The 25,002-nt window shown below is 42.8% G+C and overlaps 1 protein-coding gene across 1 annotated transcript in view; it reads right to left on the bottom strand.

The window, feature by feature from the left end:
• CSMD3 (CUB and Sushi multiple domains 3) overlaps positions 1-25,002 on the bottom strand; it is a 3,006,114-nt gene that overhangs the window by 1,682,867 nt on the left and 1,298,245 nt on the right. Inside the window, exons 9-10 of the mRNA XM_078686868.1 lie at positions 22,373-22,460; positions 12,586-12,710 (exon numbers count right to left, since the gene is read on the bottom strand). Of these exons, the coding sequence (XP_078542994.1) occupies positions 12,586-12,710; positions 22,373-22,460 (213 nt within the window). The remainder of the gene's footprint in view (positions 1-12,585; positions 12,711-22,372; positions 22,461-25,002) is intronic.

Genomic DNA, 25,002 nt, shown 5'->3' with positions numbered 1-25,002 from the left:
TTCGTCAATGTCATGTTGGTGAGCGCAAGCGAGGAAAATCTACTTCCCGGCGTGATTTTTCCTTGTTCGCGATCGTCAACATAAAGTTGTCGACCACGAGCATAGAAAATAAACCTCCCGGCAAGATTTCTCAACACCGGGGAGTCAGGTTTCTCATTGCGAGGGGTCGCATATGCTCGCGACCCCTCGCGTTGAGAAACTGCTCGTTCGCATTGAGAAAGCTGCCGCTCTAGTAAAAATCAACTCGAGCGGCAGAAAGGAAAGCAGCGCCCGCTTGCGCTGTGCATGGTGCCGTTTGCAATGATTGCACAGTGCGGACAAGCATCCAGCACTGAAAATCACCACGAACATTATATTTCTATCGCACTCCACTGCTTTCGGAGCTACGCGTAGCGCGGAAGAGTTTTTTTTTCACTTTGCGGAGTTTAGCGCAGCACAACTCCGCGATCTCTACCCAGGGTTACATAAAAAATCATGTGATATATTACTGATTATAGAAAGCAAACCTGAACTCAATCCAAAGTAAACAAACAAGTAAAGGAGCAAAAATTAAGCTTGAAAAATAATATTTTAGATTTGTTGTTCTTTGAAAATAAAAGACGTCAGCGGGGTATGTATATGTAAAATACAGTTAAAGGTTAGCATGCAATAAGCTCATTAGGTATTACCGTCATAAACCACAAATAATTATCAATAGCCTCACAAACACCTCATAGACATCCTTCATATGACAGGTGCAGACTCATACGTAGAGGTACAGTAATCATACGCGTAGTACACCTCTACACAATTGAGCTCTATTAAAATTGTTTTAATGCACCTTTTTCGCTATGTGGTCACTGAGATTTAAAAGTTCAAACTTACTTGTGTTCATTTTAGATCCTGGAACTGCTTCCTAATATTGAGGCTGTTCAAGCAGTGGTTGCAGTGAGGTAGCAGGAGCAGTTAAAGATTGAAGGACATCATCTACAAATAGCATGATCTCCTGGTTTTAATTGGCCAAGTTGATGCCCTTAATTCGCCCGTCTACTCTTATTTTTGCCGCAAAGTTCTCAATGCTTAAGGGAAACAATAGGGGGAGAGAATGCAGCCCTGTCATGCTCCTCTTCCCAGTAAAAAGAGCTTGGAGCATCTTCTGTTTGGAGGAATTTCCACGGTAGGACATCGTTATCAAGCCATTACCAGAATACAAAAAGGTTAGGCCAAAGCTGAATAGCTGGAGGGTCTGCACCAGAAAAGCTGCAGTCCAGCCAGTTCAAAAGCCTTCTCACATTGAGCAAAGACAAGATCGCTAAAACAGCTTTTCTATTCACTTTTTCAGGAAAATTGACTACCTTTCAAATGTTGTCATGTGTTTGTCTCCCTTTGATGAAGTCAGACTGTTCAGGGTGGATTAGCAGATAATAATTGTGTGTCCAAATAGAGGAGAACTAAACACTTGTAAGAAACACATTGGATCACAACTTTCCATTGCTTTAATGTTAATGAGCTCTGTTTTTCGGCTAAAGTTGAGTAGGGCATGCTAATATGTCTAATAGAGGTGCAGAACTGTGTTATCAAAGGGGCCAAATTAGTTGAAAAGGCCTGCGGTTTTTGTATGGGTTAAGTGTTTTATTACCTGCCTTGACTGAATCCTTGATACAGCATCGGTTTGTATCTTTGGTTCAAAGTTAGCTGACATAGGTCTATTGATTACAGATATGCCTAGTGGTGGACCTCTTGTGGGGAATCTCCAGTGTAAAGGGCCTTGTAAAAGTTAATAAATGTGTCAAGTTTATCAATAACTAATTCTACAGTTTGGCCTGAGGGTAGTTTAAATTCCCCTATACAGTTGCTCTTTTGTCTTTGTCTTGGTTTTCTAACTAAGTGGGTACCTACTGTATTAACCTGATCATAGGAGGTATTTTTATGCTGGGGATGGGCAAGTACCGCTCTGTTTGTATTAATTGCATTAAGTTTCCTTCATATGGACATTAGATTACTCCAGGGTTTCTACTTATGTTCTGTATGTTCAGTTTAACTTAGGTGATCTGCTAAGAGGAACTCAAAAAACATCTTTTAATGCCTCCCAGGTACAGGCAAAATAAATATCTTGTGGGGAATTAAGAGTAAAATAAATGAAATATGGTCTTAGTATTCTGTTTTGAGCATGGGGTCACTTACGACTGCCAGATGTAAGATCTATCTCCTGGGGTAGAAATATTCAACTCCCCAGACCAAACAGATCTTTATAGGCACATAGTTGGAGGAGGAATCAGATGAGTCATAGTCTCCTGTAGATATGACATGAGTTTGTTATTAACTATCAGATAATCTAACTTGGATTAAGATCTTTGAATGTGGAAAATAAGATGTAGTCTTGATGTTTTTCATTCTATTCTCTTCAGGGATCTCTAAGGCTGAGGTCTTTTAAAGTGTTTTTGAGCTTTCTAGAGAAGGCCCCTTGGAGAGAAGATGAGTGGCCCGTTCTGTCTAGTGAGAGGTGCCATACTGAGATAAGATCTTATTTCATTATCAGTCCCCTGAAGCAAATTCAACAAGGGCCCCAAGAAAGGAAACTAGAAATTATTCCTGGCTTGCATTTAGTGCATAGCCTGTCATAACAGTGAGTAACCTGCCCTGCAGTAAGCTTTTAACTATAATGTACCTGCTCTCTCTGTCTGCCTTATGAGCAAGTGACTTAAACCTCAATGCCTGTCTTTAAGGAAATATTTCTCCTACCTCAGAATGTGTGTCTCCTGCAGAATCACTATATATTATCACCCCTCCAAAATGTGTTGTCAGAGTTTGGTTCATTTATTAGGGGAGTTTGGGCCCTTTGTATTCAAGGATGTTTAAGTGCGCTGGTGTGATATGGAGAATTCTCCTTGTTTGCCAATACAAGTGTCTTCCTGCAATTCTTTGTGCCAAGCTAGGGGCATCCTAATAAGTAAATCAGCATGAAGAATAAGAATTATTATTCTAGAGCTCATTTGACACACAGAGCTGGAGCTTATGGTGCCACAATCTCTAATCAACACGTTTTAAGCACCTGTTTAAACTTGTGGAAAATGGTACAGAGTGTACATCATTACTAGAAGGCATGGGAGGTTGATAGAAATTCTATTGAACATTTAATTTGATAGTGTAAGGGCTGCTACATTATCAAGTGGAGTGCCAATAGCAACAAGATGAGTTGAATGACTGGGATCTAGACTCAGTTCAGAAATCAACAAACATAAGAATGCCCTGGGCAGGTACTCATCTTTTTGGGCTTCAGCTGGAAGTTAAAATCCCCTCATACCAATAGGGTATTACATGATAAAACTGGACTTACAAGGTGCTGGGCCTGTCAGCCTTAGGGATGTCTTCTAACAAAATGTTTGCCTTACTCCTTCATTTATGCTGATCTCATTTTATGTTGGCCTTGGGACTCTGTACATTTTACCAGTGCTAACCATTGATAAATGCTTGTGCATACTCCCTTAAACATGGTAACATTGCCTTACACTCAAATAGCATATTCAATTGACTTGTAAGCCCCTATGACAACATTTGAAAGGTAGTCCACTTTCCTGAAAAAGTGAATAGAAAAGCTGTTTTAGCGATCTTGTCTTTGCTCAATGTGAGAAGGCTTTTGAACTGGGTGGACTGCAGCTTTTCTGGGGCCTGTAAATGATATACTTTTGGGCCTGCAGCACTAATTGCGCCTACCACTTAAGTCGCATTTTAAACATTGCAGCCTGTGTGTACAGTTTAAACTGCCATTTCGACCTGGCACATTAGACTTGTTTTCCTGGCCTAAGAATTCTTTTTAAATACATGTAAGCCACCCCTAGGTTATACTCTACACAGCCCAGCGGACAGGGTGCAGTGTAGGTGAAATGATAGATATGTGCGTTTAAGTTTACATGCCCTGGTAGTAAAATACTCTTTAATTAATTTTTCACTACTGCAAGGCTCACCACTCCCATAGGACAACATTGGGTCATTTTCTTGCTTTTAACCCTTTCAGCGCGTCGGACGGCCCCCAGCCATCCAAGGTCACGGTGGGCATGTGCGAGGACGGCCGGGGGCTGTCCGAACCACGCCCATCCTTTATTTCACTAGGTCACTATTCTGAAAATGGAACTTTTAGAAACTTCAGCAGGCCTAACTTTGTCTCTGTATCCGGCCCGAGTTTCTTCATGGCCAGCCTGAACTTGTGAATGTTTCCCAGTCCTGCGTTTCCAGATAAACACTGTTGCTGCTTTGGCACTATTTTAGGCACTATTTTTAACTGAATCTTCAAAATTGTAAACCTCCAGTATTACTGACTGGATATTTGTTATGTTGGTCACAGATAATTAATCACATTTTACTTTATTTTTCTAAATTGGTGTGGGATTTTTCTTGTTTTTTCACGATTTTATTGTTTGAAGTGCTGCATAAATGCTGAACACATTGCCTCTATGTCAAGCCTGACTGCTTTTGTGCCAAGCTACCAGAGTGTTAAGCACAGGTTAATTTGAGGTTTGCTTGCGTTTCACCCAGAGAATTGTGCTTACTCTTTGATTAAGGTTTCACCCCCCTCAACCAGTAACCCAATTTCCTACATTAGGCATGTGTGATCATGTTACGATTGCTGCTAAACATCAGAAGTATCTAAGATTGTATGTCAAGAGAAGGCATTATCAGCTCTGAGTCTTTCCCTTCAGACTGAAGTCAGCCACTTAAGTATTCACATAGTGGTAGTCCTCTACATCTTCAAGTTTGTAAGATTTATCTTTACCTCAATCATTGATTACTCCATGCACAATCAAAAGATCAGATGTTAGGGACTATGAGAGCAGTATATGCCTGCCTAAAGCATCACTGGTTTCTATTACATATCACAAAATACCAGTTGCTGCCTTCTCAAGACCAAACATTTATTGGGGACTATCAGACCTGGCATCATTGGCGTGGGTCTCCCTTCCTCTCTACTCTCCCTATCCTTTATATTGGCTGGATTTAGATGTTCTGGGCGCCATGCCACTGCTACTCAGTGCCACAGCGTACATGCTCCCTGTATATAAATGACTGTATGAATAAGGATAATTATAATGCCTACATTGGTGTAGCCTGTTTCAATAGTGAGTTACCCTCTATTTCACTGTCGCTAGTGCGAAACGATCCATTCTCATAGGCCAGGATGGGACAGTTAAAGATTGCTTTCTATCATCTTATCGGGCCCTACGAACCTGATAGGAACCTCAAGTTTGATAGGTATGTACTCAGGACATTGAGCGGCATCTTTTAGTAAAGACCGTTTATATATTACAAGTGTAGAAATACCTTTCCTGAAAACGTGGTCGTCTCTTGCCTAAGCTTTACTGTAGGCTTTTGCGAGTATGTGTATTGGCCGTCTGGTTTTAGAGCAGCAGGGCCAGCTAGGTCACACCTGGCTGGAGAGAGAGATCGGTATTCAGCCCATGGGGAGGGGTGACTCTTTGACCTGAGCAGGGCCATGCCAGGCAAGGTGAATGATGGCTCCTCCTACCACTGGGTGTCTGATAGCAGACCCCCTCATTCTGAAAGGGCAGTATGTCGCCTCATAAACTAAGTGCTCCCCGATCCCACCGAACTGGTTCTGTCAGAAGTCAGTGATTTGCAACCTTAGAGAACAAAGACTTTTTAAGTATAACATGCTGCACTGGAACTTTGGCCAAGTGTGTTCCTTCTGTCCTTCTGAATGTCAAGACGAAACTCTGTCCGAGTAAACAGAGGAAAGGACTGTGCAACTTTCATCAAGCTTGCCGGAGAAACTACCTGAGTGCCTATAATCGAGAGCGCCTCCTGCAGAAGTCTCAGGGACATTAGACTTCACCCCGTCAGCTGTTGGAATTCCTGTGGGAGGAGTTCTGCTTGCAGGTGAGGCCTCCCTCGAGTAATCCGGAGCCTCTAGTTCTACTGCGAAGGCCGCGGACTGGGCACTTCTGAACTTTTGCTAAATCCGCTACAGCTAAGAGAGAGGTGCCACCACTGAGAGCCCGACTGAATCGAAATTGAGACTTCCTAAACTTTTTCTGAACCTGTGCGGGCCGCTGCAGCTAAATGAGAGCTGCCGCCGCTGAGCGCCCGCCTGACTCTGAACCTTTGAGCCTCTTTCCTAAACTTGTGTGGGCCGCTGCAGCCTAGGAGAGAACTGCAGCCACTGAGAGCCCGCCTAAATCTGCACCTTCCACCCTTTTGCTGGATACGTGTGGGCCGCTGCAGCTGAGAGAGAGCTGACGCCACTGAGTGCCCGCCGGAGCCTACACATTTGGACCTTCCGCTGAATCTGTGTGGATCGCTGCAGTTGAGAGAGAGCTGTGGTTGCTGATCGTCCACCGTGGTGCCCGCCTGGTCGAGACTATCCTTTGTCGTGCAGACTGCCGCATCTGAGAGAGAGCGGCTGCCGCTGAGTGCCCGCACCCTTTGCCACTTTGCATCACCGTGATTTGCCCTGTGGACTGCCACAGCCAAGAGAGAGCTGTAGCCACTGAGTGCCCACACCGTTCGCTACTTTGCATCATCGTGATTAGTCCCGAGGGCCGCTGCAGCAAGGAGAGAGCTGTAGCTGCTGAGTGGCCATACCCGTTGCCACTGTGCACCATCGTGCTTTGTCACATGGGCCGCTGCAACCATGAGAGGGTTGCTGCCGCTGAGTGCCAACACCATTTGCTCCTGTGCATCATCGTGATTTGTCGTGTGGGCCGCTGCAGTCAAGAGAGAGCTGTAGCCACTGAGCGCCCACACCTGGTGCTACCTTGCAACCTCGTAATTTGCCCCGCGGGCCGTTGCAGCTAAGAGAGAGCTGTGGCCACTGAGTGCCTGCCCCACTGACAACTTTGCATCCTCCTAATTTGCCCCGAGTGCCACTGCAGCTAAGAGAGAGCTGTGGCCGCTGAGCGCCCGCACCCTGGGCTGCTTTGCATCCTCATATTGTGCCCCACGGGCCGCTGAGGCTAAGAAAGAGCTGTGGCTGCTGAGCGCCCGCACCCTTGCCAACTTTTCATCCTTTGGGATTTGCCCTGTGGGTGGCCGCAGCTAAGAGAGAGCTGCTGCCTCTGTGAGCCCACAACGGAGCTGCACGACAAGAGCCATCACCATCAGCCCGGGTTGCCGTAGCCATGCGCTGCTGCCGCTGAGCGCCCGCCTTTCCCTGAGTGCCCAAACCACTGTGAGTGCATGCTGTGGACCTCAGCCCCTGAGACTTGTGTCGCTGGGAGTCCGCCTGTCACCATCTCCGCTTCTTCCAGAAGCTGCGTGCTGTAGTCCCTTCCAACGACAGGTATCTGGTGCGCAACGGGCCGTGTAGGTCCCAGCCCTGAACTCAGTCACTGTCACAATTTGGGGGAATGAATTGTTGTCTCTTTGAGTCCCTGCAGGTTGACATGAATTGTAGTTGTTGAAATGCTTTGAGAGTTTTGAGTTAAACTGTTAGATAAAGATAATATTTTTCTATATCTACTCGAGTTGTGTCCTTTTGTGGTGTCATTACTGCCTGATTGTATGTGGTCATAAACACTTCACACACTGCATCTGAGGTAGGCCTAACTTCTCATGCTACATTACCACGGGGTTGAGCAGAAGTTATCAAAAGGGATAGCCCACTTGCCTGACTTAGGAAGAAGGGTCCCTTTTTGGACATTGGCGCCAGCTGTGGCCAACTAGAAACCCCCGTTTCTAGCAGGGACGGACTCCAGACAAGCATCATTGAAGTGCTTTTGCTCCCAGCCAGATCAGGCGCGTCATATGATTCAAGAAGCGCGAGTGAAGAATTGGCTAAAAGCCCAAGGAGACATGGCAGTGTAGGTCTTTACAGCTCCATGGGCAAGTGCCTTTGAGTAGGTGGCAAGAATGGGGGCAACAACAAATCAATTAAGTTGGTCAATAATGGACAGTTGTCACACTTCCAAAGGGATGGAGTTCACTGCGGTCAGAAGTAAAGGATGTATGACGTTACAACGCATACTTTTACAACGCATACCTTTACAACGCATTTTTTACAACGCAACATCCATTACAACGCATTCCATTACAGCGCATGCCATTACAACACATTTTTAAAAAGTACCTTTACAACGCATTCCATTACAACGCATACTACCTTTACAATGCATACCATCACAACCCATAACATTACATTGCATGTATGGTAAGTATTGGATAGTGTAGGGGTAACAATTACTATTCTAACTCCAGGGGGGTGCAACTGTAGGGTAAGTGTTGGATAGTGTAGGGGTAAAAATTACTTTTCTAACTCCAGGGGAGTGCAACAGTAGGGTAAGTGTTGGATAGTGTAGGGGTAAAAATTACTATTCTAACTCCAGGGGGGTGCAACAGTAGGGTAAGTGTTGGATAGTGTAGGGGTAAAAATTACTATTCTAACTCCAGGGGGTGCAACAGTAGGGTAAGTGTTGGATATTGTAAGGGTACTATGCGTTGTAATGTTATGCGTTGTAATGATATGTGTTGTAATGACATGCGTTGTAGTGGTATGCGTTGTAGTGTCATACGTTGTAATGGTTGCATTGTAATGGCATGCGATGTAATGGATGTTGCATTGTAAAAGTTTCGTTGTAATGGTAGTGCGTTGTAAAAGTTGCGTTGTAAAGGTTGTTTCCCAGAAGTACAATGCTCCATCATCGAGAATGGATTTTAGACAACAATGTCCTCTTAGGTCAAACAATATGGTGGCAGTTATATATATATATATACACAGCCTGTGAGGCATGAAAACAAAATCCCTGGACTTGCCTGAAATGCAGTTCTTGTGGGCAGATTCTCATCTGTTATCACTAGTTGTGGTTTCCATAAGGAAGGGCATTGTGCAAGCAGTCAATTTAAGCAGGATATTTACTTCCTTTCAGGGCTGGACTTTGTCCAGAGACATGTTTTTGAAGATTTGCCAGTGGTATAGGAATCAATTCATGCATCTGTTTGCCTCTGTCCCCAATGCTCAATCTCCCTGTTTTCCTCACTAAGTGCGGTAGGTAAAACCTATTGGAGAGGCAGAAGTCATATGCATGCAGGTTAGCTCTACTTCCAATGAGAATAAAAGAAAGCAGACTTGAGCGAAATCCTACTCCTGGTTCTGCTCTCATTCACGTATCCATTCAGGAAAACATTCATTTTTTAAAAGGACTCTCACTCACTATAACTAAGTGGCCTGCTTCATCATCGAGTCCCAGCATGGAATGGCGCGCGGGCATAACTTCACCAATCGAGGGAGCACTTTAGATTGTGTTCTCAAGGGGAACATTTATTTTAAATTGCAATACCCTATATATAGAGTATTTTATTTTCAGGGCCCTTTGGTAAGGATTAAAAGGAAAACAGCCTTTACAACAAGGTTTTTACCATGCATTTTTTAGCATGCATGTTTTTACCATGTGTATACAATGCATGACTTTACCAAGCATTTAAGTAAGTGGCAGGGTTTGGGGGATCCCTCCCACAAATACATTGTTTTTATATATACATAATGCTTGGTAATAGGAAGCATTGTAAAATCATATGTGTTGTAAAACAATGTGGGGTAAAAAATTCATGGCTAAGCCATGCGATGTATTACCCTGCGTTGTTCTATCGTGCAACCGATAAAAACAATGGGTTAGACGCTACATGAGTAAATTAGTTCTCCAGCATCTATAACTGTGATCAATTTGTTTCAGCTGGTTACCTATATGCCCCTATGGGCCACATCAGCAATAGCCTTGGCCCAATGCTCAATAGAGGACTTTTTTTGGTTGGAATACAGGGCCATTCAACTAGCGAGATGGCAGCTTTTTGGGCTAAAATTATTGAGATTTCATTCAGAGAAGTTTTCACAGCAGCCCCCTCGGCATCCCCGAAAACCTTTTTTTAGCTATTAAAGACTGCAGAATGTTATGAATGAAAAGATGAACTTTGGTGTAACATTCAGTTTGCCTTCATTATTTTGTTTTCAGTATCATATGAATAAATCACTTTAGTGCAGCATAACAATGCTGTGTGTTATGAATATCTAGTAATCAATGAAGGTCGTCATCTTTGCTTTTATATTACTTAAAAGCAATGATTGGGACAAGGATGGAGGGTGGGGGTAATGTTCAATTACTTACAGGTTATCCTTATTATTCCTCATCCTAGTCATTACATCTCACCCACCTTCCTGGGACAAGACTTCATTAGTCACGATTTCGTATTTTAGGAGGAATGCTGGGTAGGACAGCCCTCATGGTGGAAGCAAGGGTGGGCAGGACAGCCTACACATCTTTCCTGTTTTTCCTTGCCTAGGCATGTGGACTTCTGCCTCAGAAGTAATGATGAAGGACTTATAGTACACTGAGAAATTAAAATTAACAGTAAGTAATTGAACATTTTTGATAAAAAAAGAATCCTGAGTAAATATACAAATAAATAAACTTTGCATTATAACCAAAGAACAATCGTTTGATGATCAATGCCTTCATTAAACCTATGGGTGTTCCTTTAATAAATGTAGTTTAAAAACCTAGCACATTATGACACTTTGAGCAAAAAAAAACAGCCAAATAGAGGAAAGCCAAACTATCTGCTTGAGACATACATAAAGCAAAAGGGAAGGCAACTTAGATGTAATTTACAGCTAAAAATTACAATCATTAACAACCTTTATGTGAATCCACCGCCATTAAATCTGAAATGACACATTGTGGATAAGCTATCATTGCAACCATGTAACCACCTTCCACGGCAACCCCCAGGAACCAGTAAATCCATCCAGGAAGAATGCTACTTTCCAAAAAGTTGTCAGATAGAGTCATATTTCAGGAAACATTAACATGTGGTCCTATGTCATAAGCTCACGAAACAAGGTTATTTTATGTGAAAATGTATCAACATTTCCAGGGATGTTAGAATAACATGCATACACACCTAGGTTACATCCACTGCTCATGTAAACATCCAACCAAGGAAACAAAATAACCTTCTTAATATTGGCCAATCATCATCTGGTCTATCTACATAAAATATCACCAAATTTTGAGAAAACAAAATATTCAAACACTACAAAACTTTCAGACATAAACATTAACTTACTTCAAAGACAACCTAATTCCACACTACCTCCCATCAACTATTAGACAACCACAACAAAGTGATATGCACTAATTTAACCAAATGAAAAAAATAAGAAGGTGGCTATCCTACCAATTTCGTCTTTCCAGAAGGCTTTAGTCAATAAGTCAACAGGAGACAAGCATCTTCTAAAGTAAAGCACAGGCTTTTTGTTTCTACTATACTAAACTACACTGGTTTTCTCCTGAATGAATGAGGCATTCTTTTTCCAATCATCTTGGGGACGCAAACTGTCTTGAGTTGAAAGAGTAGATGAACATCCCAAGTATGCATTATGAACACTTGCTTAGACAGCAATGGTGTCTCTTCATGCCACCTAACACATAAAATACATGTTGTGAATATCAAAACCCAGATGTGGACCAGTGAATTATACTATAAATCAATCAATTAAACAGGATTTATAAAGCGCAGCTAATCCCCCGAAGGTTATTCAGGAGCAACCAGCCTTTTTGGAAAAACAATAACAATATGTTGGAGAACTGCAAATTGTGAATGTTTTATGTTGCTGACACTTATTGTTGGGAGTTTAGCATGCTTCCTTTGATCTAAAATGGAACAAGTATTCTCTGTTTCAGGCTCCTTGGCTTAGGTGCATTTAAAATTTGTGTTCAACTGGAATCAAGTCCCTGGTAATGCAAGTTAATAGAACACAGTTGTCAAAGCCCTAATCCAGAGTTCTATATCCACTAGCACTTGGGCGTTAATTGTCTCACTTTGGGCACTAACTGAAATTATACCATAATGATCATAGCATGTCTACTGCTCATCATTGAGTCAATTCAAGCTACTTCGCTGAGTTGACTTCAGCACATTGTGTTGGTATGGGCGTCCTTTACATTGACTTGAAATTTTCTCCATTCCCTCACAAAAGCACCAAATGTTGGTAATTGACATCCCAGAAAGGTACAATCTTTCCAATGTTCAAAGGTGTACATGAAATACATTGTAGGAATATCAATACAGTCGCACAAAGATAGCAAAATTGTATAGTATGTGAATTAGACATTACTAGTGCAATTTTTATGGTTTAACGTAATTAATTGTATTAGCATTACTACTGTCACACCTATTATTTTTAGGCATGATATGTTTATCATAATTGATGCCACATATGTTTGTTCTAAGTTGTTCAGAAGTGGCCACCCCTTAGGAGGGAAAATATCAAACCAAAGTTTATGTTATAATGTGACAACTACTACGTTTCAGAGGGAACATTTATTTTAGAGATAAATGTTAAAATGGTTCTAAACCATAATACTTCATTAAACTTCTAATGGACAGGGTGTTTTTGTTGGTTTGATTCAAGGTAGTTATGAGTTGCTTTAAGATTGGTATGTTTCTGCATCATTTCTGTCTTGAAATATTTGTGCTACATGATTTATTGAGCTAAAAATAAATTTTAAAATGATTGCTTGATCTATCACTAAAAAGGAAATATTTGGAAAAAGTGGCAAATCATCAAACATGCAAGCAAAAGCCTTATATTCTGCTTACCTTTGCAAACAGGCCTGTGATCGCTCCATGCAGCAAATACATCTGCTATCCTTTGGCAGGTAATACTTTTTTCCCCCTGTAGCACATAGTCTTCATCACAAGAAAACTGCACAGTAGCTCCAAGGCTGAAACATAGAAGTAAGAAAACACATTTGCACCAATTTGCACCAATCAGAGGGCTTGATTTACAATTTGTTAATTGGTATAGCCTATCACAAAAGTGAAGTATTACAAGTTCCGTAGCCTGTAAAGCACCAGCAATGTGTAGGACATGATATCCATCATGTTCGTGACACAGTATTCCATCCATCAAACACTAAACCAGGCCCAGGTTTTCTGTTTCTTTAGAACATAGTATATGAAGGTGGATAATAGGAAAAGCTCAACGTTGATAATATATAGTAGTGGGAAGCTTTGTAATGATTTGGGTTCTCTAGGATCACTGTCAGCCCAGATATTTTGTTTGAAGAGTGTATAATTGCTTTTGAGGTGTGAAGAACCTAGCTGCAGGCAAATGCAGAATAATTTTCCTAGATTCATGCATTTTATATGCATGCATATTATCACATTAGCTTAGCAGCATTTTACATACATTCCAAACCCTAACTTGAAAGTATCTTTATTTTCCATCAAATTCCTTATCAATTCTGCTATTCCTGGCCAAGACCATACCAAAACTAATAAAACCATTGCATTAGAATACCGAAGCCCAATATGATTTTTGAAATCTAAATTTGGTGATGCACACACAGTCATAAAGAAGTTTCCTGGCTATTAGCTCTAAAAACTCCTTAAGGTATACTAACAACCCTGTAATACCCTCCATTGAGGTGACAGGTTGCTTGTGGGCACTCGTCAATGTTGCTCAACATAGGTTGCTCAAGTCACCAGAGGCCAAGGTGTTCTTACACCTGGATCTGTAAAGCCTTGTTGCACCTTTTCGTAGCTCAACATCAGATACAACAACAATTAAATAATGCACATCATTTGAAAAATCTATATGATCCATGCTGTAGTTGAACAGTCCCTTATCTGTTTTAAGCGGATCCCTGTGGGGTCAGCGATGCCTACTCAGAAGGCCGATGACTGCTTGAACAGTATTACCAGAGTAATAAAGAATAACGAAATAAAGAAGCAAAATGCAATGTTCCTTTTTAAACATTCTTTAACTATGAAGACATTTTAAACTAGAGGCTATACATTAAGTTGGTAAGCTCAGACTGATTCGTGGAAGCAGTGCAACAACATCAAACATAATACAGTATGGACGATCTGTGTCCTCAATTGAATTTGGAGAATCGCCAAACGTTCTCTTAAAAGAATTTTAAAAATATGTATATTTGCTTGTGAATTAAGTAAAATCTTTAATTGTTTGTGCACTTATTTGACTAGTGCTTGTTTTTGTATTTTTTAAAAATAGTTTTAAGGTTCAAATCATTGACATTCCTTAGGCCTTGGTCCCCATTTACTCCTTGGGGTTCCCCGGATCCAATAATGATTTGAGGCTTGAGGGTCCCTGGGTTCAAGTAGTAATACGGCTGTGTTCCACAAAAGTCAGAAAGTTAAGAACCTCTGCTCTACTTCCATCTAAGTGGATATATGTCAAGGATCTCCTTCATAGTACATATTTTTTTAATCTAAAACAATTTTCGAACAGTGGAAAACGATTGCAGACTAGTAAATATACAGTACGCTTAGGGTGGCAATTATCTACTTAACAAAACGAGTTGAAAATGTGCAGAATAGAATATTGTGAATATAAGTGGGCAATGGTAACAATTCTTTTAGAAAAAATCCTTGGGAGGCAAGCCAGGTTTGAGAAATAATGTACATTTGAGAAGCAAAACTGATAAAGAGGAAAAATATAGAGATATTGTTTAAGTAAGACCAGGAGTGACATTGAAAAACACTTATACACACAAAGATGATAATCCAAGGACTGTCAAGGAACATATTTAAAAGAGAATGTGTGTCAAGGCTATGTAAGAATGCTCTGCGCCTTTTAAGACAAAGAAGAATGAAACATATAATGGACACAGTATGAAGGATGTCTCAAAGCTCGATTTTATTGTGTGCTGTTTTCACAAACATTATGGAAGACGTAGCTTCTCTGTGTGAATAGAAAGGTTTAGAAAAAAATATCAGGGTCAATATATTCGAAATATTTGGATGAATTAGTTTCATCATTTTGAATGCAATGGGCATCTTGACTTTTATTAGCTGCCCATTTTTACTTGCCTCTGGCTCTCTGAGAATGCCCCCAAGATATTGTTCGGGCCTATGTCATGTTGTAACAGCTGCCAGCGGTGCATGCATATCCCAAAAAGCAGAAACCTATTTGGCGATTAACATGTGACCTGTACTTCTAATAGTCTCCCAAATATCATTTCAGAAGTTTTTTTTTGTTTTTTTTATGGAAGAACGAAGTAATGTACACATAGAGGTGGAAAATACCCTTCAAAGTGTTTTCCGATTATGGGGAAATTAGGGCTGTCAAGTCCTTGATCGTAAAAATAGCCAGGATACCAATGGGAACAGGAGTGCACACTTTGAAACAAAACTACAAAACACTCATCATTTATCAAACCTAATGCTTCCCAAACTATTTTAATGTGTTTACAACTCTACGGGTTCATTCATGGCATGTGACCTTTTTTCAGCGAGTCACGTAGGAGCCTTGTACTCATATGTCTAAAACCCACCTCTCAATTGCCCTGCCCTTGGTTCTGCCATTCAGAATATTCTCTCACATTGGCGCACTGCACATGTCCCCACATGGAGAAGCTTTCTTTGACGCTGGCAGGGGAGGGTACTATGTACTCAGAGCTGTGGCGGCCCTTTCTGTCTTTACTGGCCTCGGAGTTTCGGGAGTTGACCTGTCCTCGCTGCCTGCGCTTACTGCGTTTATCTGATGGGGAATATCCGGGAAAGGGCTAATGGGAATGGGCCCTTGAAAGATAGGAGTAGTGGATTTGGAAGACTGGAGGAGGGTGGGCTGTGGAGGGTTTGGGTGGGTGTGTGGGGGTTTTGTTTGCCTTTGGTTTTTCCTATATGTTAGAAATGGGATTTCTGGTTGGCTGAGGCTTGCGCCAAAGCCAGGCAGAAACCACCACTCTTGTCAGGGCAAGGAAGTCACCCGCCAAGATAACCCCTGCTTACCCTCTTGGTAGCTTGGCACGAGCAGTCAGGCTTATCTCAGAGGCGATGTGTAAAGCATTTGCGCATGCACCCACCAGCAACAACATCCAAGGCCCCCCACAAAAGGAACTCCACACAAGGTTATATAAAAATAGCCTTTGTATTATCAAAACACATCAGAATCAGAATCACAGGATGTACATTGTGCCAACTGGCACGGCCAAGATTTACAAGGGATTATATGTACACAGGACAGGGCCACATGGACCACTGTTAGGAATAAGCACTTGGTAGAACTAGAACATAGAACATAGAACAAGCAGAAGCTTCACCCACGATGCATAAGAACACAGTCAGCGGTGTAGGGAAGAAACATGATGCATAACACACATTCAGCGGTGTAGGTAAAACACATGATGCATAAAACACATTCAGCGGTGTAGGGAAGACACATAACTCATAAAACACATTCAGCGGTGTAGGTAAAACACATGATGCATAAAACATTCAGCGGTGTAAGTAAGACACATGGTGCATAAAACACATTCAGCGGTGTAGGTAAAACACTTGATGCATAAAGCACATTCAGCGGTGTCAGAACAGGGTGCGCAAAACATTCTACACAGTACATTTCCTAGCACCCTAAGAAACACATAAATCACAATTAGCGCAGAAATCACATCTAGCACATAACTCACATCAAAGTCCCGGTTGCGCTACTGCGTCAAAACCTAAACATAGCAGCTGCCCACTGCTTGCTGGGCAGCTGGGGACAATAGCAAGGGGCCTAAACGCTGCAGCTGGCACTAAGTGCTGCGCAGCTGGGGAAGGCCAAGGTAGGGCTAAGGAGTGTGACTAACTCCTGAGTCCAAAGTACATGTCCCTGGAAAGGAAATACCTAAACGGTGCAGCTGCCCACTACTTGCTGGGCAGCTGTAGAATCAAGACTGCGGCATGGGCCCTCACTGGCCCCCAGGACAAAGCCTGCGCAAAAGGTTGGAGCCCTCGAGCTCTGGAACAAACATAGGGGCATCTTGGGAGCCCTCCAGGCTCAGAACACGTCATCCTGCACACATTGGAGCCCTCTGGCTCTAGGAATAAACTGGAGCCTCAGAGCCACGGGCTCTAAACACAACACTGCCCTCGGGAGCCTCGTGGGCTCTAAAGAAATGCTGCCAACGTGGGGGAGCGACCCGCTGCCAACCGGGGCCGCTCTACCCCGTGAAATGCCCCCTGTGATCGTTGGAGTCCCCACTCTGGGGACTCGGACCGACAATGGCGTCGGGAGTCCCTCGTGGACTCTGAGGACATGTAATGCGGCCAAATGGGGGAGTCCCGCTCAGGGGACTTGAAGAACAATGAAATGAAAAGGGGATTTGTAGAGCGCGATTGCTGCCCTGGGGCATCCAAGCGCTACGAAGAAGTGGTGCTACCTACCAAACGCAGTCATCCGAAAGAATTAATTATGTATATTGAAAAGAAAAGTTTTGAGTTGCTTGCGAAAAGAGAACAAATTGGGGTTGGATCTAAGTTGGAGAGGAAGCGAGTTCCACAACTTGGCCGCGTTATAGGAAAACAGCCTGCCACCTGCTCTTGTTCTCCTGATTCGGGGGACTGTGGCCAAAAAGGCATGGCTTGAGCGGAGTTGTTTACTAGGGCGGTACGGCGGAATCAAGAACAATGCCCCCCTAAAAGGTGGAGCCTCTCATGCTCTAAACAAAATGCCCCCGGGACGTAGGAGCGGCCCGCTGACATCCGGGGCTGCTCTAAAAAAAGGGCAAGGGGCACCACTCGGGTGCCGGAGGGACCCCCATTGGGGCCCCTTCACTTGGATTGGCCCATCGCTAGGGCTGGCCCGCCACTGCGGGCCCGTGGTGTACCATGGCCTCCCCCTCGCTCCAGCCGTCCTAGCTTACCGGCGGTAGCGCTCGACGGGGCTCTCTCTCCTCATGGGAGCCCCGCCTTCACAATGCGCCCGCTCTTCACCCGGTCCCCCATCTTGGGACCGGGACTGGATGTGGAGCCTCCGTGGCTCCGGGGCAGTAGTCCCTTCTTCCGGCCGGGCGCCGGCCAATTAGAGCGTGGCAGCAGGCGGGACTTCCTCCGAGAACTGGAAGTCCCACCCCGCGTCAGGCACTATGGTGCCTGACTTTCTGGTTGCGGCGCGAGGGCCGCGGCGGTGATCTCGGGCATAAAGGAGGGGTGAGCACCCTTGGAAACAGACGCAAACGTTGGGGTGGGCACTCGACATAATTTAAATACAATAAACACCAAGGCCATTACGGCGCCTTAAACACGGGCAAAAATGCAGGATAAGCACCTGCTATCAACACGAGCAGGACAGAGAGTAGCTCCACGCTGCAAAGCTCAAATAAAGCGCTCCCAGAGGGGGACAAAGCGCAGGGAGAGCTAGGGGCATGGGAAATGAAAGCCAGCACACTCAAGGTGCTGGGGCAGCCCCCAGGGTCTCTTAAAGGTCCTGGAAACACTCCAGCAAGGCAGAAGGGTCCAAAGGAAGTCCTCCAGCACCCAGGGGCTGGGCAGGGCCCAGGGAGGAAAGCCTTCCCCTGGGCCCCAGCAGCAGCACGCCCCTGGTAGATTCAAGTCAGTAAACAAGAACATTGAGCATGAGGTCACAGCCTCATTTTATACAGAAAATCCCTTTGTCTCTAGGGTGTAGAGTGGGGGCAAAACCAGACACAGCTGGTTTGGGAGCACTCTGATATGCTCAGCCCCTCTCACTATTCACGGGCCAGGCTAGGGTCATTAGATGCACCACAGGGGGCGGAGCCAGCATTGTGTGGGGAAAACCGAGCCCTATACAGGTCCCAGGTGCAGCCCCTCCCTACCATCAACATGCAGATCTCCCCATTCACCACCGGGGCAGACCCATCCAGACTCCAGGAGCCTGGCACACCAGCCACCAGCCAGCCAGCTCCAGCAAATCACAAGCCAACACATTCACTGCACAGACAGGCCAACTTCTAGAAGTGGCACTTCCGCACTAGACACAATTATGCCGCACACCTCATCGCGCAGCATTTAATCACATGAGTCCGCACATACCCAACTCGCACCTGCACTCCCCACGCATCAGGAATTACCATGGACACACACATTCCCCATGCTTTCCTACGGGAGGGCAGGCCAATCTCACACACACACTCAGAGAGCGCACGCACTTTACACTGCGCCACAGTGCTAAAGTGTGCAAAGGCCAGAAATCATTATAATTATGTAACACTAAAAGGCAAAAAGTTCAGGGGTGAAGCTGCCAGAAGGGCCAAGTCCAACACTATACCTAATATAGATTGTTTGCATCTACAGTACGCTCATTACTGGAGTTCATTCTATAGTGTGGCATGGCCCTGTCTGTTTTCTTGTTTGAGCTTTACACCTCGCACTGTAATGAGGGTTTGGGGCCATGCGGTCATGTGTCATTCATGCATGTGCTATACTCTGTCAATAAAGAGATTTAACACTAAAACCCACCTCTCATTTTAACAAGGTGTGTCCTGAGTACACCATAGTATTCATGCGACGTTTACAGGATATATACAGCTATGGGCTAACATGATTTGAGAGAATTTTTGTCAAAGACGACTGATCCAGTAATTCCCATTTTGAGTAACAGTATGGCACTATGTGGGTTGCAATAATACATAAAGTAATATTACAGCTTAAATACTGTCTCTACTCAGAATATCTTGTAAGTAATGTTTGACCAACTGGGTTTTGGGAACAGAGTGGAGAGGACCGAGCAATCACAATTATGGCTTGGATCAGTGCCCCAACTTCACAAGACTTAAAGGAGGTACACTATAGTTTTGACAAGCCTTCTTGTCAATAATCAAACTTGGTACTTTGTTCAGCCCCCCAAAATGTTAAAAAGTGAAAGAAAAAGCCATAAATTCTTTCACTGAGGTGTGCATTGTTTCTCAACTTTGACAAGAGTACCAGAGGATCAGCTGTCTGGTTAGCAGGAAGCAATGCAGTGTCCGACTTGTAGGAAGAGGCAGGATGTTTGAGGGAAGAAAACTCATGGAGTGGTTGCGATGAGTTGACCAGCTGAAGACTTGGTAAGTGGTGAATGCGGAGGGATTACATATAGCAGACAATCAGAAAACTTAGAAGAACATGCCAGTTTCTCATTTGAGCATTAAGGAAGTGGGGGAAGAGTACAGTTTGAATGGAAAAGAAGTGCAGACATGGGAAGAAAAAACAAAAGGGCATGCCGAATAGCTCAAGCAGTGGATGCACTTAACAGAATGAAAGATTGATTAGCTTTTAAGAAAATAAGAATTCACGATTAAGTGGAGTATTCATATAAAACAGCAATAAGTGTCAAGACTTTGGGAATGTCACATGAGGCACTACTTAGCCTCAAACGTAGAAGCCCTGTGTTCATGCATTCAGTCTGATCTCCCTTTAACATCAACAGCCCTGTGGCGAAACCCCAAGAGGTTTTGATTTGCTTTCAGGATTCTGATAATAAATGGTGGAACTATTTGCTGAAAGCAATATATTATGCACTTTAGTTAGAGACTGCAATGATCTGTCATTAGGTTCTAGCCAGACCACACAGGATAGAAGCTGTAATACTTTTCATACCGAAATGCCTTCCACCCCTCAACTCCAATCCATTGGTGAATACTCTATTAGCCATTTATAGGATATACATCATTGACAGGAAATGGCAATCTGTACCGAATAAGTAGGTTTCTTGGGTGAAGAGTAAATCTGATCGCTAATTACTTGCAGCACATAGTACAATACACTTCTAGATTTTTTTTATCATGGGTCTTATTTTGAGTTAGGTCAAAAAGCAGCAGGTGCCCTCTTTTCTGCTTAAGAGTTCATTGATGTTAATGGCACTTTAAATACAGTGGATAGGGTTTCCACCACTTTCTGTTGATTTTCCACCTCTGCCAACTCTTAAATAAACCTTAAATGAAGCTCTAGATTCTATATTTTCCGAAGAACAACCATAAGATATAATCTTCAGTCACATGTATTTATTTATATTTATACCTTAAAATGTGAATCACAGTTCTTCATTTCATCATTCTAAGCAGCATTGTTGATGCTGTTTGGAAATATATCTTGTGTTTTGAGCTTCCAGAAAGATCAAAAACATTAAAAGTGGGGATTATGTGTTTTCTCAGAAGCAGTTCTCAACCATTATGTTCTCTTTTAACAGTTTATTAGCTACTGTTACGTCTTACAACTGAAGGCTAAACCCTTGCTAAACGTCTCCTCATGTCTGAGAGAATATGGAGATAGGTATAGTTTACCAGCTCGGTCTCCCACCAAGTTTTTAGGCCACTAGGGTGAGACTGCTGGCATTTCAGAGACCTGGGATGTTTCAAATGGATGCTCTAGCCAGTACCGTGGTGGTGGAAGTATATGTATATTACATCTAACACAGTGCTGCAAATAACCATGGCATTCAATCCTCAGAATCTTTTTCTCACCAGCTCCATTGCTCATTTTCTAAGCCCATTCTCTAGTTAGGTCCAGGTCAGTGATATTTTCATTTAAATTCCTGATCATGAAAGTCCACTTGAGTCCTGGGAGCTGGACCAATAGTCAGACATTCAGAAAATGCCCTTTTTAGTGGATTGTGAGGAAAAATTAGGATAGCAGAATTATTTAAATGTGATGAGAGGGGGCACTAAAAACACCATTCTATCCATGTGCTGCCGGGCCATGCCACCCGATTCTACATATTTTAAATTCAGGATAGAGGCAAACAATATTTTTATTTCATTGGAAATCAGTAGAAGAACTCAATGTGCTAAGATCTTGCTCCTTAAATCCATTAGCATTTTTTTCAATACCCCAAGTATGAAGCTAACTTGTTCCTTACAACTTAATTGTCTCTGCAACACACCCAAATGTGTAAAGATGTATTGTCTGTTCTTTTAGATCCACAATTGCATATGTTATCAAAGCTATATGTGTAATCATTGAAAATCATGACCAGAGAAACTATGATTTGATCAAGAATCACTTTTAAGAAAACAATCGAGGTGACACTATATGACGTGCATTGGTGGTAGGTAATTTTGCACTGACAGCATAAGGAGGACAGAAAATGTATGAACTAGAAGTATCCCAATAATACAGTACTTTTCAAGATTATGCTTATATATCAAAAACTACAGAAAAGTAAATGTAGTGATTCTGAGCATTGCAAAAGTTAAAAACGTAATGCATGAACAAAACAAGGGTGTTTTATCAGTAAAAAATGACATGCAATTCTATGCGAAACATAGGTATTTTTAAGACAAAGAAAAGTATTCAACACAGTGGTGAGTAAAAAACAAGCATGAAATATGGAAAACTATTTCAAATACTTTAAATAAATAAGTAAACAGATATATTTCTAAAACAGATGTTTGACGTTTGTAATTTTCCAACAATTATAATGAAATTGCTTTTTAAAGTTGATTTGCAAAGTCTGACAACTAGACTGTTGAAATGACAGACTATATAACAGAAACATTTTCATGTATTACATCTTCTAAAAAAAACTTCTCAGCCACTATAGGTTTTACAAATTCCCATTCTCTGTTGACTAGTTCATATAAGAATACAGTAGTGTACTGGAAATTGCACAAATATGATAGCATGGTTAATATCATACCTAAAATCAGAGCCAATGCGCTTTCCATTTTCAGGCTCCCCAGGATCCGGGCACATATTGGATGCATGTTTAATTCCTCCTTCATTCACTGCAGGGACAGAAATATGAAAATTAGATCCAAACTATTCAGCATTTCAACCACAAATATGATGGTATTACCTGCAATGTGACATATGAATATCAATTGCTTAAAAAGAAGTTTAGTAACACTAATATAGGTTATATGTGGACCATAATAATGTTGAAAATTCATAATATTTTGGAACTAAAAGCTCTCAGGATATCTACCATTATATTTCCAAGTTAATTCAATACATCAGAAAATGTACAACAATTGGGTTTGTAAGAAAATTGACCATATATTTCTCTGATTTCACTTACAATGATAGAAAAACGTTTTTTTAAATGGACCAATTTTTCCTGGTTTGTAGGTAACAATATCCTTATTTGAGCTTAACTGATTATCTTTCATGTGGTAACTAAAAATTGATTTGATTGTATGTGCAATTAAAACTAGAGATGGAGTTTAGGTTTTTGCATAAAATTGTATGGTTCTCAAATTTAAGTTTGAGTTTAAGGGAGGATATTTCAGCTCTTGGTTCACCCGATAAGTGGAGCTTGTGGCTTTGTTAAAAAGGTTAGCTTTTTGACAGATGACAGGTGACAGCAGTTAACTGAGGTCATTATAGCATACATCATATCTGAATGGTTACTTGAGAGTATGAGAGCAGTAGCACTGACATGTGGAATTATCTATTATCTATTTGGACTGTTCTGAATGGATGCATGCATTCCATCCTCACACAGCAACCAAATCTAGGATCCAAAGGAGCTTTGGGAAGTTCTAACTTATGCTAGAAAATGATATTTTGAGACCTGTTTCAGCAGAAGTTTTAGTTTACACTGATAAATGTATTTATCTCTTCTAGGTCTAACAGAATGGTCATTTCCCTCCTTGCACATATGTATAGGAAAGAGGTTTAAAATAAAAAAGAGAGACATATGTGACAGAGAACCCTAATTTGTGTGAAACAAAGCCATGTCTGATACAGATGGTAAGGCCAAGGCGTACCCCTCTTCAACTGGTTCAATAGTTTAGCTTTTATTGGTAACTGTTGGGCATGTGGATGCCCCATTCACTGCCAAACATCGGCCAAAAATATAACTGGTACAGGTCATGCTGCAGGCGTCTTGGTTAGGCACATATTCCAACAATGTCTACATTAACGTGCTATTGCCATCATGGGATGGAGCATCAGAATGTGGCAGGATATGATTTCCTCTCTCCAGTCATCAATCATTATAGAGCTACACAGGCCCAACTGCAAATGAATGGAAATGGCAGGACACAAAAGTGAACCTGGTATCTTCAAGGTGGCCTGTCTAAGTTAAGGATGAGGTCCTTCAGTAGCCACTTTGCCGATAAAAAAAAAACATGTAGAAGGGGTAACCTGCATAAAGATGTCTAAAAATTGATAAAAAAGCCATAAGGCAGAAAATAATTGCCAGTTTCCATCAATCAATAGGTGAATTCATGCCAGGAGCACACAAATCTTCTAAAAGATTCAGGAAGAAGATATCTCAAGGATGGTAGGCACCGATAGCTCTGTATAACTGCAACAGACTTGAAGGAAACCCACAAAACAAGAGCATCAGAACAAGAATGAAGAATTTATCAAGACGACAACTTCAGCTGTGCTGCAATGCAGATAAATCCAGTTCTAGGTCTCCTTCTATGATGTGTAACAAGACCCAGAACAAGGGCACTTGTATCAGAAAGTGTAGATTCCAACACAGTGTCTGGAGCCCAATGTGGAATGGCCAACATTCAAAGAATCAGTAAGAGCATTAATATATGAACTCCAAATCTCTCCTTCGTTCTCAAGCTTCCAGAACAATCTTGACTCCCAAAAGGGATCTTTGAAAGCAGACCTTTTCATAGAGGCAGAGAACACTAAGGGGCCCATTATGATGTCGGGCGGATTGCCTCCGCCAGGCTGGTGGTGGCCACCGTTGGACTGGCGGAAGCAATACGCCCCACATCCATGTCCTGATTCCCCCCCACCAGATTAGGATGGCGGAGGGGACAGCGGTGGACGGAAAGACCGTCCACCGGCGACCGCGGCGGTAATAGATTAATATGGTGGCGGTGTCCAATGGACACCGCCAGCCATATTACAATGGCAATATGTAGGGGCCTTTCCGCGGCGGCAATGCCGCCACGGAAAGGCAGGCGGCGATTGCTGCGGGGACCCTCTGCAGGGCCACCAGTTGATGTCAGATGTGGAGGGGGACATGGGGGGTACCTATGGTACCCCCGCACATTTGCATATGCAAGGCGGCAGGCACCGCGCGGTGCCTGCCGCTTTGCATATGCAAATGCGTGCTGACATGTTTATCATTGTGGCGGGGGTGCTGAGTGCACCGCCCGCCACAATGATATACATGTAGGAGGGCACATCCTAATTCCCCTGACGGGACCCCCGCCCTTATGGCGGGCGGTCCCGATCTCCGTTAGGGTGGCGGGCGGGCAAAGTCCGCCCGTCACCCTAATGAGGCCCTAAGCTCGCAGACATCACTGTGAAAACAGATCACCACCCAGCCGGAAGCACCGGTAATTTGATTGCAGG

Source organism: Lissotriton helveticus, chromosome 4_1, assembly GCF_964261635.1.
Source record: "Lissotriton helveticus chromosome 4_1, aLisHel1.1, whole genome shotgun sequence".
NCBI lineage: Eukaryota > Metazoa > Chordata > Amphibia > Caudata > Salamandridae > Lissotriton > Lissotriton helveticus.
The sequence above is the reverse complement of the archived record's forward strand: the minus strand, read 5'-3'. Positions and strand labels throughout refer to the sequence as shown.